Consider the following 13,398-nt stretch of genomic DNA (forward strand, 5'->3'; position numbering starts at 1 on the left):
TATGTATGTACTATGTAATGGTTTGTTACCTTCAGAAGATTAGGTGTACACACACCCCGCAATATTAGCACAGCACACGGTGTGTTCTCATTGGTTCAGGCAGATGACCCTGATGTTCAGCTACCTCCAGAACAGGTGAAACTATGTGGAACATTTCTACCTGAAGGTCAAGGTGATAAGGCCAAACAGAGATAGTACAATAAACAGTTCCTAAACTCTGTGGGAAAATGTTGTCTTTAAGCAGCTATGTAACCACTTCTGCTGCCAACTCAAATGCTCAGTGTTCATATAGTTCATCCAAAGAATAGAACAATAATATCACACCCAGTCTGCAAAGGAATGTCTTAGGGTGGAGGTAATTATGCAGGTATACAACAGGATTCAGGTGAACTCCGTTAATGTTGGTAGGGAATATCAGATTCAATAGAGAAAACATAAAACTTATCATACAAAAATCTTATTTTAATCTCAAGGCAATACCATTTGAAATAATTACCTGAACTTGAATTATGGGATTTGGAATTAGTGGAATTAAGACAGTTACCCAGAACACATTAATGATTTTTTGCATGAATGCCAATACATTTTAACAGACACTTGACAGAAATAAGAAAGAAACTATGGAATATAACCTGATGTTCTCTCAGGGATTGGCAGATGAATTCTGGCCAATTATGTAAGATTGCTGTGCAAAATCAATTAAGAGTGATTTACTTTTCATGTGAAGCATTTCATAAAAAATGAATGTGACTGGGCACTAAGGCCAGAGGCTACAGGACAAACTTAGTGAAACATGTGTGAGAGAAAGTGTGTTAATAATGAAGAGGAACAAGGTTTTGAAAGGAGCCTGAACTCACCTGCTCTCTGTCACTTGAAGTATCAGCAAACACCATCATGTCACTTGTCCACTCTTATAAAGGACCATAGTTTGGAAGTTACACCCCCTCACACCCCCCCTCACACCCCGTCCTTTCCAAGGTCACCTGAGTCATAGAAAACAAGTGTTAAATACTTTATACAAAGTAAAGTCATTTAGCAGACGCTCTTATCCGACTTACAGTAAGTACAGGGACATTCCCCCCGAGGCAGTAGGGTGAAGTGCCTTACCCAAGGACACAATGTCATTTGACATGGCCGGGAATCGAATTGGCAACCTTCAGATTACTAGCCCGACTCCCTCACCGCTCAGCCACCTGACTTCCTAGGTGTTTAATGTATGGATTGGTATGGTTTAATATTAGATAGTATTTTTTTTGTACTTCTTTTACTTACTACTTTCTTTTTTTTATACCTACGTTTTTACAATTTGCTTTCCATGTCACAATAATCTCATTGCTCAGAATGACCTGTTTTACATGATTAGAATCAGAATCATCTTTATTCGCCAAGTAAGTTTACACAAACAAGGAATTTACTGTGGCAGTAAATACATAGGGAGTCAGGTGGCTGAGCGGTAAGGGAGTCGGGCTAGTAATCTGAAGGTTACCGGTTCGATTCCTGGCTGTGCAAAATGACGTTGTGTCCTTGGGCAAGGCACTTCACCCTACTTGCCTCAGGGGGAATGTCCCTGTACTTACTGTAAGTCGCTCTGGATAAGAGCCTCTGCTAAATGACGTAAATGTACATGATAAATCAAAAACTTTGTCTTTATTCTACAATGGCTTCAGTAAATCCGTCATGCATTGCGTGTGTTGGGTTCAATTGCTTTAGTTGTGACCCCACTCACTGAGGATGTTAATTCGAGATCACAAGTTCCGCTGTAGCCCTCAGCCACCAGCAGGGGGCAGCAGCCGGTAACCCTCCAACACCTGGGCGGTCCCTTTTACACGTTAGTTCCGCCGTTCTGCAACCAGAAGACTGGTGGCGGGAAACAAATGAGCAACAACAACAACAGCCTCAGCCGCTAAATTGATAGGTAGACAGATTACTGCAAGCATCGCATTTACACGGAAAATGTCTCGTGTTCTCAACTGCATTGTGGCTGTGTGCCCAGATATGGGGATTGGAAGTAACGGGAATCTACCGTGGCATCCAAAAAGGCTCAAGTAAGTTGACTTCAGGCTAACTTCGCTACATAAGCAACCTAGCTGGACAAGTTAATGCAATATCTATATTGTATACGTAATATTTTTTTATGGAATGACACCGCTGGTGTGTACAGTAGGTTGGGTTTGCTGGTGTACTGTAGAGGCGCTCATAGAGAAACGCGCTAAACAAGGGTTGGAAATGCAACACATGCTCTCATAAGAAACGTATAATGGTATTTCTGTTTTCTTTTAACAGTAACGAATTCAAATATTTTCAGAAGATGACAATGACACCGTCCGTTGAAGGTAAAGCCAGAAATGTAGCTTTGGATGTATTACACGAGTCAGAAGACAGCACAGTCTCACAACGGGAGTGATTTATTAACAAAGGATCCATAACTGTCCAGTCAAAGTCCAACAGAAGCGCATACAGGCACAGTTTTGACACTTATCAATGTTACTATGGTCTGTCAGCTCTGTCCTAGAACTGTGATCTTCCTCACCTGTACCTCTCCCACTGCACAGGTAAGCAGAACGTGGTGATCATGGGAAGGAAGACGTGGTTCTCCATCCCTGAGAGGAACCGTCCGCTCAGTAACAGGATCAACATCGTCCTCAGCAGAGAGCTCAAGTAAGAGAACTCACCTGAAGCATCAGGGTTTACGGTGTAGAGAACAGGGTTTATGTGTAAAGTAACTCTTAACGCTCACCTGATGTATGACGGGGCGAAGCTCATGGCATTTATCACTTTTACCCAACATTAACCCCTAACCCCCCAGCCCTAACTCCTAACCCCCAACACTAACCCCCCTGCCCTAACTCCTAACCCCCCAGCCCTACCCCCCAGCCCTACCCCCCAGCCCTAACCCCTACCCCCCAACACTACCCCCCCAGCCCTAACCCCTACCCCCCAGCCCTAACCCCTACCCCCCAACACTAACCCCCCAGCCCTAACCCCTACCCCCCAGCCCTAACCCCCCAGCCCTAACTCCTACCCCCCAGCCCTACCCCCCAGCCCTAACTCCTACCCCCCAGCCCTAACCCCCAACACTAACCCCCCAGCCCTAACTCCTACCCCCCAGCCCTACCCCCTACCCCCCAGCCCTACCCCCCAGCCCTAACTCCTACCCCCCAGCCCTACCCCCCAGCCCTAACCCCCCAGCCCTAACTCCTACCCCCCAGCCCTACCCCCCAGCCCTAACTCCTACCCCCCAGCCCTACCCCCCAGCCCTAACCCCCAACACTAACCCCCCAGCCCTAACTCCTACCCCCCAGCCCTACCCCCCAGCCCTAACTCCTACCCCCCAGCCCTACCCCCCAGCCCTAACTCCTACCCCCAACACTAACCCCCCAGCCCTAACCCCTACCCCCCAGCCCTAACCCCCAACACTAACCCCCCAGCCCTAACCCCTACCCCCAACACTAACCCCCCAGCCCTAACCCCTACCCCCAACACTAACCCCCCAGCCCTAACCCCTACCCCCCAGCCCTAACCCCCAACACTAACCCCCCAGCCCTAACCCCTACCCCCAACACTAACCCCCCAGCCCTAACCCCTACCCCCAACACTAACCCCCCAGCCCTAACCCCTACCCCCCAGCACTAACCCCCCAGCCCTAACTCCTACCCCCAACACTAACCCCCCAGCTCTAACCCCCCAGCCCTAACTCCTACCCCCAACACTAACCCCCCAGCCCTACCCCCCAGCCCTAACCCCTACCCCCCAGCCCTAACCCCCAACACTAACCCCCCAGCCCTAACCCCTACCCCCAACACTAACCCCCCAGCTCTAACCCCTACCCCCCAACACTAACTCCCCAGCCCTAACCCCTACCCCCCAGCCCCGTCCTAACCTGTGTGGACCCTCTCCACAGGGAGCCCCCTGCAGGGGCTCACCACCTGGCCCCAGACTTCAGCTCAGCGCTCCTCCTGCTGGACACAGAGGAGATGGCAGGCCAGGTTGATGGGGTGTGGGTGATCGGAGGCAGCTCTCTGTACAAGGTGAGTCTGAACATGCAGACCTGAGGAGGGACACACCACCCTCTCTCAAACCCTTCTCACATCCCCCTCTCTCATCCCCCTGCCACCATGTTCAGGTAACAGCCAGGTAGGGCTCCTGTCTGCCTCATGTTCAGGTAGAGGAGCTGTCTGCCTCATGTTCAGGTACAGGAGCTGTCTGCCTCATGTTCAGGTAGAGGAGCTGTCTGCCTCATGTTCAGGTAGAGGAGCTGTCTGCCTCATGTTCAGGTACAGGAGCTGTCTGCCTCATGTTCAGGTAGAGGAGCTGTCTGCCTCATGTTCAGGTAGAGGGGCTGTCTGCCTCATGTTCAGGTATAGGAGCTGTCTGCCTCATGTTAAGGTATGTTCATGTTCAGGCTGTCTGGTGTCCATGACGACTCTGGTTTGACGCAAGACATGCATTACCTCCGTATCTGCTTTCACTGGCAGCGGCAAAAATAAACAGTGCATCCGGAAAGTATTCACAGCGCAGATCTTGTGAAATCTTTGCTAGGGATCTAGGGAAAGATGAATGCAGCAATGTACAGAGACATCCTTGATGAAAACCTGCTCCAGAGCGGTCTGGACCTCAGACTGGGGCGTAGGATCATCTTCCAACTGGACAAATCTTCCCACCACGATGGTGGGTCACAATGACCCAAAGGCAGCACAAGAGTTAAACCACAGCCAAGATAACAAAGGAGTGGCTTGGGGACTCTGTGAATGATCTTGAGTGGTCCAGCCAGAGCCCAGACTTGAACCCGATTGAACATCTCTGGAGAGATCTGAAAATGGCTGTGCACCGACACTCCCCATCCAACCACTGTCATTATGGGGTATTGTGTGTAGAATTGTGAGGAAAAAAATGTATTGAATCAATTTTTGAATAAGGCTGTAACATAACGTGGAAAAAGTGAAGAGCTATGAATACTTTCAGAGTTAGTAGTGTAGTACTAACCCTAACCCTTTCTGGGTTAGTTAGGGTTAGTAGTGTAGTACTAACCCTAACCCTTTTTGTACAGAAATACTAGAACAATGTTTTGAATGTTTTCTCCGTCTCTGGGCTGAAAGGAAGAGGAAAGTTTTAACCTTCAAACAAACCGCTCCCCCCCCCCCCCCCCCCACACACACACACACACACACACACACACACACACACACACACACACAATCTTCCTCACCAACACAAATCTGCACTGCCTTCAGTCATCTTCCCTCACTCACCAGTCGGTTGTCATGGAGACCTTATCGCTCAAGGATAAGTTGACAATAAAGCTGTCTGTAGCGCTTGACTTCCTGTTGATGAACACTGGGATCAGCTTGCTGTTGTTCAGTAAATTGTCTTCTTACAAGTTCTATTCTGATTTCACACTCAACCCATCCATGCATCCCTAACATGAACTCCCATAGAGTCTAGAACATTGTTAATGTTTTTGTTCCCCCCCTTAGGAAACAATGGAGTATTCAGGAACGACCAGACTCTTTGTCACCAGGATCCTACAGCAGTTTGAAAGCGACACATTCCTCCCCGAAATCAACCCAGACAAATACTGTCTGCTGTCACAGTCAGTGTCTCTCAACCACACACACTGTCTGCAGTCACAGTCAGTGTCTTAACCACACACACACTGTCCACACCTACTATTCTACATGAAGGGGTTAGGGTTAGAGGCAGGACCCACTACTCTACATGAAGGAGTTAGGGTTAGAGGCAGGACCCACTACTCTACATGAAGGAGTTAGGGTTAGAGGCAGGACCCACTACTCTACATGAAGGGGTTAGGGTTAGAGGCAGGACCCACTACTCTACATGAAGGAGTTAGGGTTAGAGGCAGGACCCACTACTCTACATGAAGGAGTTAGGGTTAGAGGCAGGACCCACTACTCTACATGAAGGAGTTAGGGTTAGAGGCAGGACCCACTACTCTACATGAAGGAGTTAGAGGCAGGGCCCACTACTCTACATGAAGGGGTTAGGGTTAGAGGCAGGACCCACTACTCTACATGAAGGAGTTAGGGTTAGAGGCAGGGCCCACTACTCTACATGAAGGGGTTAGGGTTAGAGGCAGGACCCACTACTCTACATGAAGGAGTTAGGGTTAGAGGCAGGACCCACTACTCTACATGAAGGAGTTAGAGGCAGGACCCACTACTCTACATGAAGGAGTTAGAGGCAGGACCCACTACTCTACATGAAGGAGTTAGAGGCAGGACCCACTACTCTACATGAAAGACTGGCAGAGAGTGAAACTGTAAATCTGCAGGAAGATTCTCTCCTCCCTGCGTGATTCTGTAACAGATCATTCGTCTGTCTCCCCAGGTACCCAGGAGTCCCAGAGGGGGTGCAGGAGGAGAGTGGCCTCCAGTACAGATATGAGGTCTACCAGAACACCCATCCTCCAGTACAGATATGAGGTCTACCAGAACACCCATCCTCCAGTACAGATATGAGGTCTACCAGAACACCCATCCTCCAGTACAGATATGAGGTCTACCAGAACACCCATCCTCCAGTACAGATATGAGGTCTACCAGAACACCCATCCTCCAGTACAGATATGAGGTCTACCAGAACACCCATCCTCCAGTACAGATATGAGGTCTATCAGAACACCCATCCTCCAGTACAGATATGAGGTCTACCAGAACACTCATCCTCCAGTACAGATATGAGGTCTACCAGAACACTCATCCTCCAGTACAGATATGAGGTCTACCAGAACACCCATCCTCCAGTACAGATATGAGGTCTACCAGAACACCCAGGAAGGGTTACAGTCCACTGCAGTGTGACCTAGCCTTCTCTGTAGCTGATATCATGGAAATGGTTTGGATGTAAATAACATTCAGGAATTTCCAAATGTCAATTAAAATTGTTTTTCCTCACCAATGATACTATTTGTAAATGTTTACACAAATTAACAAGCTGTGTAACAAATTATTATACACAAATTAGTTCTTTATAATAAAATTTAAATTTCACGTTAATGCTTGATTCTTTCATTTGAGCCAAAAGGCCAGATAACACCCTGGTGCTTCCTAGAGAAGGTTCTAGATGAGGCCATAACCTGCGGCAGTGTTGCAGTATCCTGACGTGTTGGTGCTTCCTAGAGAAGGTTCTAGATGAGGCCATAACCTGCGGCAGTGTTGCAGTATCCTGACGTGTTGGTGCTTCCTAGAGAAGGTTCTAGATGAGGCCATAACCTGCGGCAGTGTTGCAGTATCCTGACGTGTCCCTGTTGAAGACTACTGGGTTAGGGTTGGGTTACAAGCCATGTTCTCTACTCACCGTCTGGAGATATTAGCCTTTCTGATGAGATCGAGACATTATCTCACACACATCCAGCAAGTACCTGTTGCTAGGTAAGAATAGTAAGGTACACAGGAGTTCACACACAGACACAAACCTCAGTAACCTATTGTAGATTAAGAATTATGAAACACGCCGCTATAAAGCCTACAGTCATCTAATACATCAAACTAGAAAATACATATGATGACTGAGAATAAGTTACCATTAAGAAGTCATGTGAGCAACAAGCTGTATTTGCGTGTTCCTGTGCACTGTGGTGACGTTTGCCAAACTGACCAAAATGACGCTCTGGTTTGTTTTCAAAATAACACTTTGCTTTCAACACTGCTAACCGCTCTGGATAAGAGCGTCTGCTAAATGACTAAATGCTAACCTTGAGGAGGCTGATGCTGCCGCCACTTATTGACACGTCAAGCCCTGTGCATGTACACACACACATGCATGCTGCGCATAACCTTTACCTAACACAGATGTGAACACTGGCCTCTCATTGGCTAGCTTCCTCCTCCCTAACACAGATGTGAACACTGGCTTCTCATTGGCTAGCTTCCTCCTCCCTAACGCAGATGTGAACACTGGCCTCTCATTGGCTAGCTTCCTCCTCTCACTCAACAGACCACACCCCCTCAACTTTCATCTGTCTTCCTTTCTGACAGCAGACACCTTCTCTCCCTCTCTCTCTCCTCCCCCTCTCCCTGCATCTCTATCTTTCTCCTCCCCCTCTCCCTGCATCTCTCTATCTTTCTCCTCCCCCTCTCCCTGCATCTCTCTATCTCTCTCCTCCCTCTCCAGTTCCATGCTTCCATCCTCTGCATTCCTTCTACCTCTCCCTCAGTGTGTTAGGACTTGTCTCTCTCCTCTCTCTTCAGAGGTGGCAGGATCACTTGGATGTAACTGACCCTCTAACTGACCGGAGGATTTCAAAGCAACTAACCCCTAATGAGGTAAATGTTTCTCTTCTTCCAACATTACAATGTTTTACCTGGAGGCTTGGGCGCTAGTAACATTTCACATAACAATTAAAACTTTTTACAAGGAAGGATAAGAAGTTTTAACTAAGTCACCACCCTCTCAACTAGCGGAAAATTCATACTTTTTGTATCGCAACTTAATGTGTTGTCAGTTCCTGGGCATGAGATGACTGGTTTTATTTTCACTAGACTAACTGTTGTCTACTGAAGCAGAATTAAGCCTGATGACCAGTGAATAACACAGACTGTTTCCATGGTATATTATGGGATGGAGAGAGAACCCCCAGACCCTTTCAACAGTGTCCAGAATGTAGACATGTTATTTACATCCTTATGTGTGCATGCAGACTAACCCTACACATCCTCACACACTTCAAATAGCACACTTACATGTCTATAACACCCTTCACAGGAAGAAGGTTGCTTGGCAAACAATTTGGTTAGATTTGAGTGTCACATGTAGCAATCATCCTTGTTGTAAAAACATCCATAAAACATGAACACTTGAGAGATCAGTGTTCTGATTATTCATGATGTGACAAAATATCAGACGTGAACCAAATATAAGGCTGGGATCCACAAGGGTTAGGGTTATCCTCAAATAGATGCAAAGAAATACTTAAATATTTGCATTATTCTGATAGATCACAACCAGTTCAGAGTGTCTGTCAGTGAGAAAAGCATCCCAGCGTCCCTCCCACGAGAGGCAGGTGTGTGATGTTTACTTGGTCCACTAAGTATGCTCATAATGCCACCAAGGCCGACCAGGGGCTCTCAAAGAGAAGGACATCGGCAAACAAGCCTGTGCCGACCGCTCCACACATCCACTTTAGAAAGGCAGCAATATTAGTCTGCCTGCAAAGTGTGTCAGTTACAATGTTAGTAAACTGTTCACATTGATAACTGTGAAGCCTGGGACAAACACTAACACTACTATATCTAATGTAAGGATAAATATGATTGTTTATCATATTGTCACATTACCTGTGATCTAAAAGAGTTATGAGAGTGGATAAAAAAAAAAAAAGGATTATTTTAATTTTTGTCAACAATCTGCCCTAACTCCAAACCCGGGACAAACACCAAAAACAGAACAAATATGTATGTTTTATTGCTTTAATGCTTCTCGACATAAAAAAAACCCTCACACTGTTATTTTCCCTCTCGTCACTGTGTCTCTCTCCATCTCCCTCTCGTCACTGTGTCTCTCTCCATCTCCCTCTCGTCACTGTCTCTCTCCATCTCCCTCTCGTCACTGTGTCTCTCTCCATCTCCCTCTCGTCACTGTGTCTCTCTCCATCTCCCTCTCGTCACTGTCTCTCTCCATCTCCCTCTCGTCACTGTCTCTCTCCATCTCCCTCTCGTCACTGTGTCTCTCTCCATCTCCCTCTCGTCACTGTCTCTCTCCATCTCCCTCTCGTCACTGTGTCTCTCTCCATCTCCCTCTCGTCACTGTGTCTCTCCATCTCCCTCTCGTCACTGTGTCTCTCTCCATCTCCCTCTCGTCACTGTGTCTCTCTCCATCTCCCTCTCGTCACTGTCTCTCTCCATCTCCCTCTCGTCACTGTGTCTCTCTCCATCTCCCTCTCGTCACTGTGTCTCTCCATCTCCCTCTCGTCACTGTGTCTCTCTCCATCTCCCTCTCGTCACTGTGTCTCTCTCCATCTCCCTCTCGTCACTGTGTCTCTCTCCATCTCCCTCTCGTCACTGTGTCTCTCTCCATCTCCCTCTCTCCCTCATCAGGGATTCTCTCTGTTCTCCCTCTCAAAGCCGGTTTAATGTCAAGCTACCGAAGCTGCTCTAACAAGTAGAATCACCTGCTGCCAACATCACACTCTCCTCCCTCTGAAACACTCTGCTCCCTCTGAAACACTCATCACACTCTGCTCCCTCTGAAACACTCATCACACTCTGCTCCCTCTGAAACTGGGTCTATCTAGCATGGACTTGGACTTTGTCTGTAGCATGGACTAGGGCTAATATTTGAATAGTGACTGCCTGGGTTACTGAAGTCAAGGCCAGAATAGGCATGCCACACATCAGTTGATTACTAAGTAGATGTTTTATGTAACACCTGATTAAAGAACCATTCAAATGTAATTTCACGTTGAAATGAAAAGCATCTCTTAAAAGCGTCTCCCCTTGCTACTTGTGTGTGTACATTGTCTACAGTAGTGTTGCCATCCCAACGAAAGTAAACGTTCCAGAACCTCAGAACCACACATTAACCTAGAACTGTTCCATAGCAGTGGCCATGAGAACACAGTTCTGGAAGGCACACAGCCTTCAGAACCTAGCAGGGCCTGGGATTAAGGCCCCTCCGCCTGTGCACCTACAGGGCTAACCTGATGGAGTCCTGAGACCAGCTCAACCTTGCAGAGGGACTAGAGGAGGGACCAGCCCTGAGGAGAGACCAGAGGAGGGACCAGCCCTGAGGAGAGACCAGAGGAGGGACCAGAGGAGAGACCAGAGGAGGGACCAGAGGAGAGACCAGAGGAGGGACCAGCCCTGAGGAGAAACCAGAGGAGAGACCAGAAGAGGGACCAGCCCTGAGGAGAGACCAGAGGAGGGACCAGCCCTGAGGAGAGACCAGAGGAGAAACCAGAGGAGAGACCAGAGGAGGGACCAGCCCTGAGGAGAGACCAGAGGAGGGATGGAGGTGCGTACAGATGGGAACTCCCTGCTGAAGGCTGTGTACCTAAGCCGCTTGCGTCTGACGCGGCTGCTGCTGGAGGGCGGAGCCTACGTCAACGAGAGCAGTGAGCGCGGAGAGACCCCGCTGATGGTGGCCTGCAGGACGCAGCATGCTGACGCACAGAGCGTGCCCAAACACCGGATGGTCCGGTACGTAGTCTGCAGGGGATCCACAGGGGGCGCTAGGTTACACCTGTTACACTACAGGTAACACAGGGGGTGCTAGGTTACACCTGTTACACTACAGGTAACACAGGGGGCGCTAGGTTACACCTGTTACAGTACAGGTAACACAGGGGGTGCTAGGTTACACCTGTTACACTACAGGTAACACAGGGGGCGCTAGGTTACACCTGTTACAGTACAGGTAACACAGGGGGTGCTAGGTTACACCTGTTACAGTACAGGTAACACAGGGGGCGCTAGGTTACACTACAGGTAACACAGGGGGCGCTAGGTTACACTACAGGTAACACAGGGGGCGCTAGGTTACACTACAGGTAACACAGGGGGCGCTAGGCTACACCTGAGGGAGCACCTGTTACAGCAAACTATAGCTCAGGTTACAGGGTTTATTCTGCATGCATTTATTTGTATATTTCTTTGCCCATTTTTACTGCTATGGGTTTTTCTTTTTCACATTGACAATGAAGGGAGCGCTATAAATAAAAAGCATCATTATTATTATGACCGCAGGTATCTGCTGGAGAGTGGTGCAGACCCCAACATCCAGGACAAGACAGGGAAGACAGCCCTGATGCACGCCTGCCTTGAGAGGGCGGGAGCAGAGGTGGTGACCCTGCTGCTGGGCAGCGGAGCTGACCCCAGCCTGGAGGACCACTCCGGCTGCTCTGCCCTTGTCCACGCCGTCAACGCCGGAGACAAGGAGGCGCTGCGGGTCCTGCTGGAGGCCTGCAAGGCGAAGGGCAAGGAGGTGATCATCATCACCACCGACAAGCTCCCCTCTGGACGCCAGATGACCAAGCAGTACCTCAACGTCCCCCCCCCCCCAGACCTGGAGGAGCGCCTGCACTACACGCCAGCCTCCTGCTGCATGTCGACCTCAGACATCCAGCTCCGCACGCCTCCCCAAGGGGCATCAGGCAGTGCCTCACCCCAGCCTGGCAGCCCTCTGCTGGGCCTCAGAGACCCGCAGGACTGCGGTCCCGCCAACTCCCAACCGGAGTCTCCGACCCGCGAGCCCAGTCCGTTGCGAGGTCAGGGCCTGGCCAAGCTGCTCCATCTCCAGCGTCTGCACTCGGAGCCCTGGCTGAAGATCCCCCCGTCCCTGCTACAGCACAGCCAGTCCTCCTCACTGATGGAGGGGCTGCTAGACGTCCCTCTGGAGGAGGGGCTCAGCAGCCTGGGCTTCCAGGGGCGCCCCCCCACCCGTCAGCACAGCAGCGACACCACAGGGCCGCAGCGAGGCCTGGAGCAGGCAGCCAGCGAGGCCAGTGGAGCCTGGGGGAGAAAAGGCCTGGGCAGGAAGATGTCTTACGACAGCGCCTCCGCACCTCACTGTTCCTCACACCCCAGCCTGGAGCCCAGGGAGCCTGCCGCGTCGCTGGACAGAGACTCCTGCTTGCCCCACCTGGCGCTGTCCAGCCTGAGGAACGTGGTCCGGCGCCGCAACTTTGGCATGGACCACTACAGCTCTGACTCGCAGCTGCCCCAGTTCGGCAGCCACCCCCTGGAGGACAGCACCAGGATGTCGGGAGCCGGAGGGGGGCAGGAGAAACGCAAGCTGGTGGGGAGCCGGTCCTCAACTCTGTCGGGCTCCAGGGAGTCCCTGGAGAGGAGGGGCCCTGGGGCGCTGGAGCGCCGGGGGTCAGGGGCCCTGCTCCTGGATCACATCTCCCACACCCGCCCGGGGTACCTGCCCCCGCTCAACCCCCACGCACCCATCCCCGACATCGGGGCCGGCCCCACCGCCCCTGGGCCCCTGAGTGGGAGCAACAAGACGCTGAGCGGCGGGCCAAAGTCCCTGGTACCCTGTGCCCCCCTACTGCCCTGCGCCCCCCTGCTGCCCTGCGCCCCCCTGCTGCCCTGCGCCCCCCTGCTGCCCAAGGAGCTGAAGGCCAATAGGAGGACCCTGTTCAGGCGGCACTCCATGCAGACCGAGCAGATTCAACAACTGGTCAACTTTGAGGAGCTCTTTGGGCACTAAACTCTGCTTGCTCTGCGTTGTGTTGCTGTGTACTTCTGGTGTGATTTGAGATAATACCTTTCATGAAGCTAGTTATTTGCCTCTGCTCTGCTGTCAACTGCAAAGTCCGAATATTGAAGCCCAGGGTTGTCAAGTGTATAAATGTCTCAAGACGCTGTGGCAGTTATACCTTCACGCTCTCATTCTGACCTGGACATCACCTGGTGACAAGGAGGATATACTCGACAG

The 13,398-nt window shown here is 50.3% G+C and overlaps 2 protein-coding genes across 2 annotated transcripts; both read left to right on the top strand.

Annotated features, from left to right (window-relative positions):
- Positions 1-1,870: 1,870 nt before the first annotated feature.
- On the top strand, positions 1,871-7,002 carry dhfr (dihydrofolate reductase). Its single transcript, XM_067231899.1, has 6 exons — positions 1,871-2,045; positions 2,284-2,333; positions 2,553-2,658; positions 3,902-4,028; positions 5,475-5,590; positions 6,346-7,002. The coding sequence occupies exons 1-6, from the start codon at positions 1,954-1,956 to the stop codon at positions 6,437-6,439; spliced, it is 585 nt and encodes a 194-aa protein (XP_067088000.1). The 5' UTR covers positions 1,871-1,953; the 3' UTR covers positions 6,440-7,002.
- A 3,960-nt stretch (positions 7,003-10,962) lies between these two features.
- Positions 10,963-13,170, top strand: ankrd34bb (ankyrin repeat domain 34Bb). Its single transcript, XM_067231886.1, has 2 exons — positions 10,963-11,153; positions 11,700-13,170. Exons 1-2 carry the CDS (start codon positions 10,963-10,965, stop codon positions 13,168-13,170), a joined length of 1,662 nt encoding a protein of 553 aa, XP_067087987.1.
- The last annotated feature ends 228 nt before the right edge of the window (positions 13,171-13,398 follow it).

This window comes from Osmerus mordax (genome assembly GCF_038355195.1).
Source record: "Osmerus mordax isolate fOsmMor3 chromosome 28 unlocalized genomic scaffold, fOsmMor3.pri SUPER_28_unloc_7, whole genome shotgun sequence".
Classification (NCBI taxonomy): domain Eukaryota; kingdom Metazoa; phylum Chordata; class Actinopteri; order Osmeriformes; family Osmeridae; genus Osmerus; species Osmerus mordax.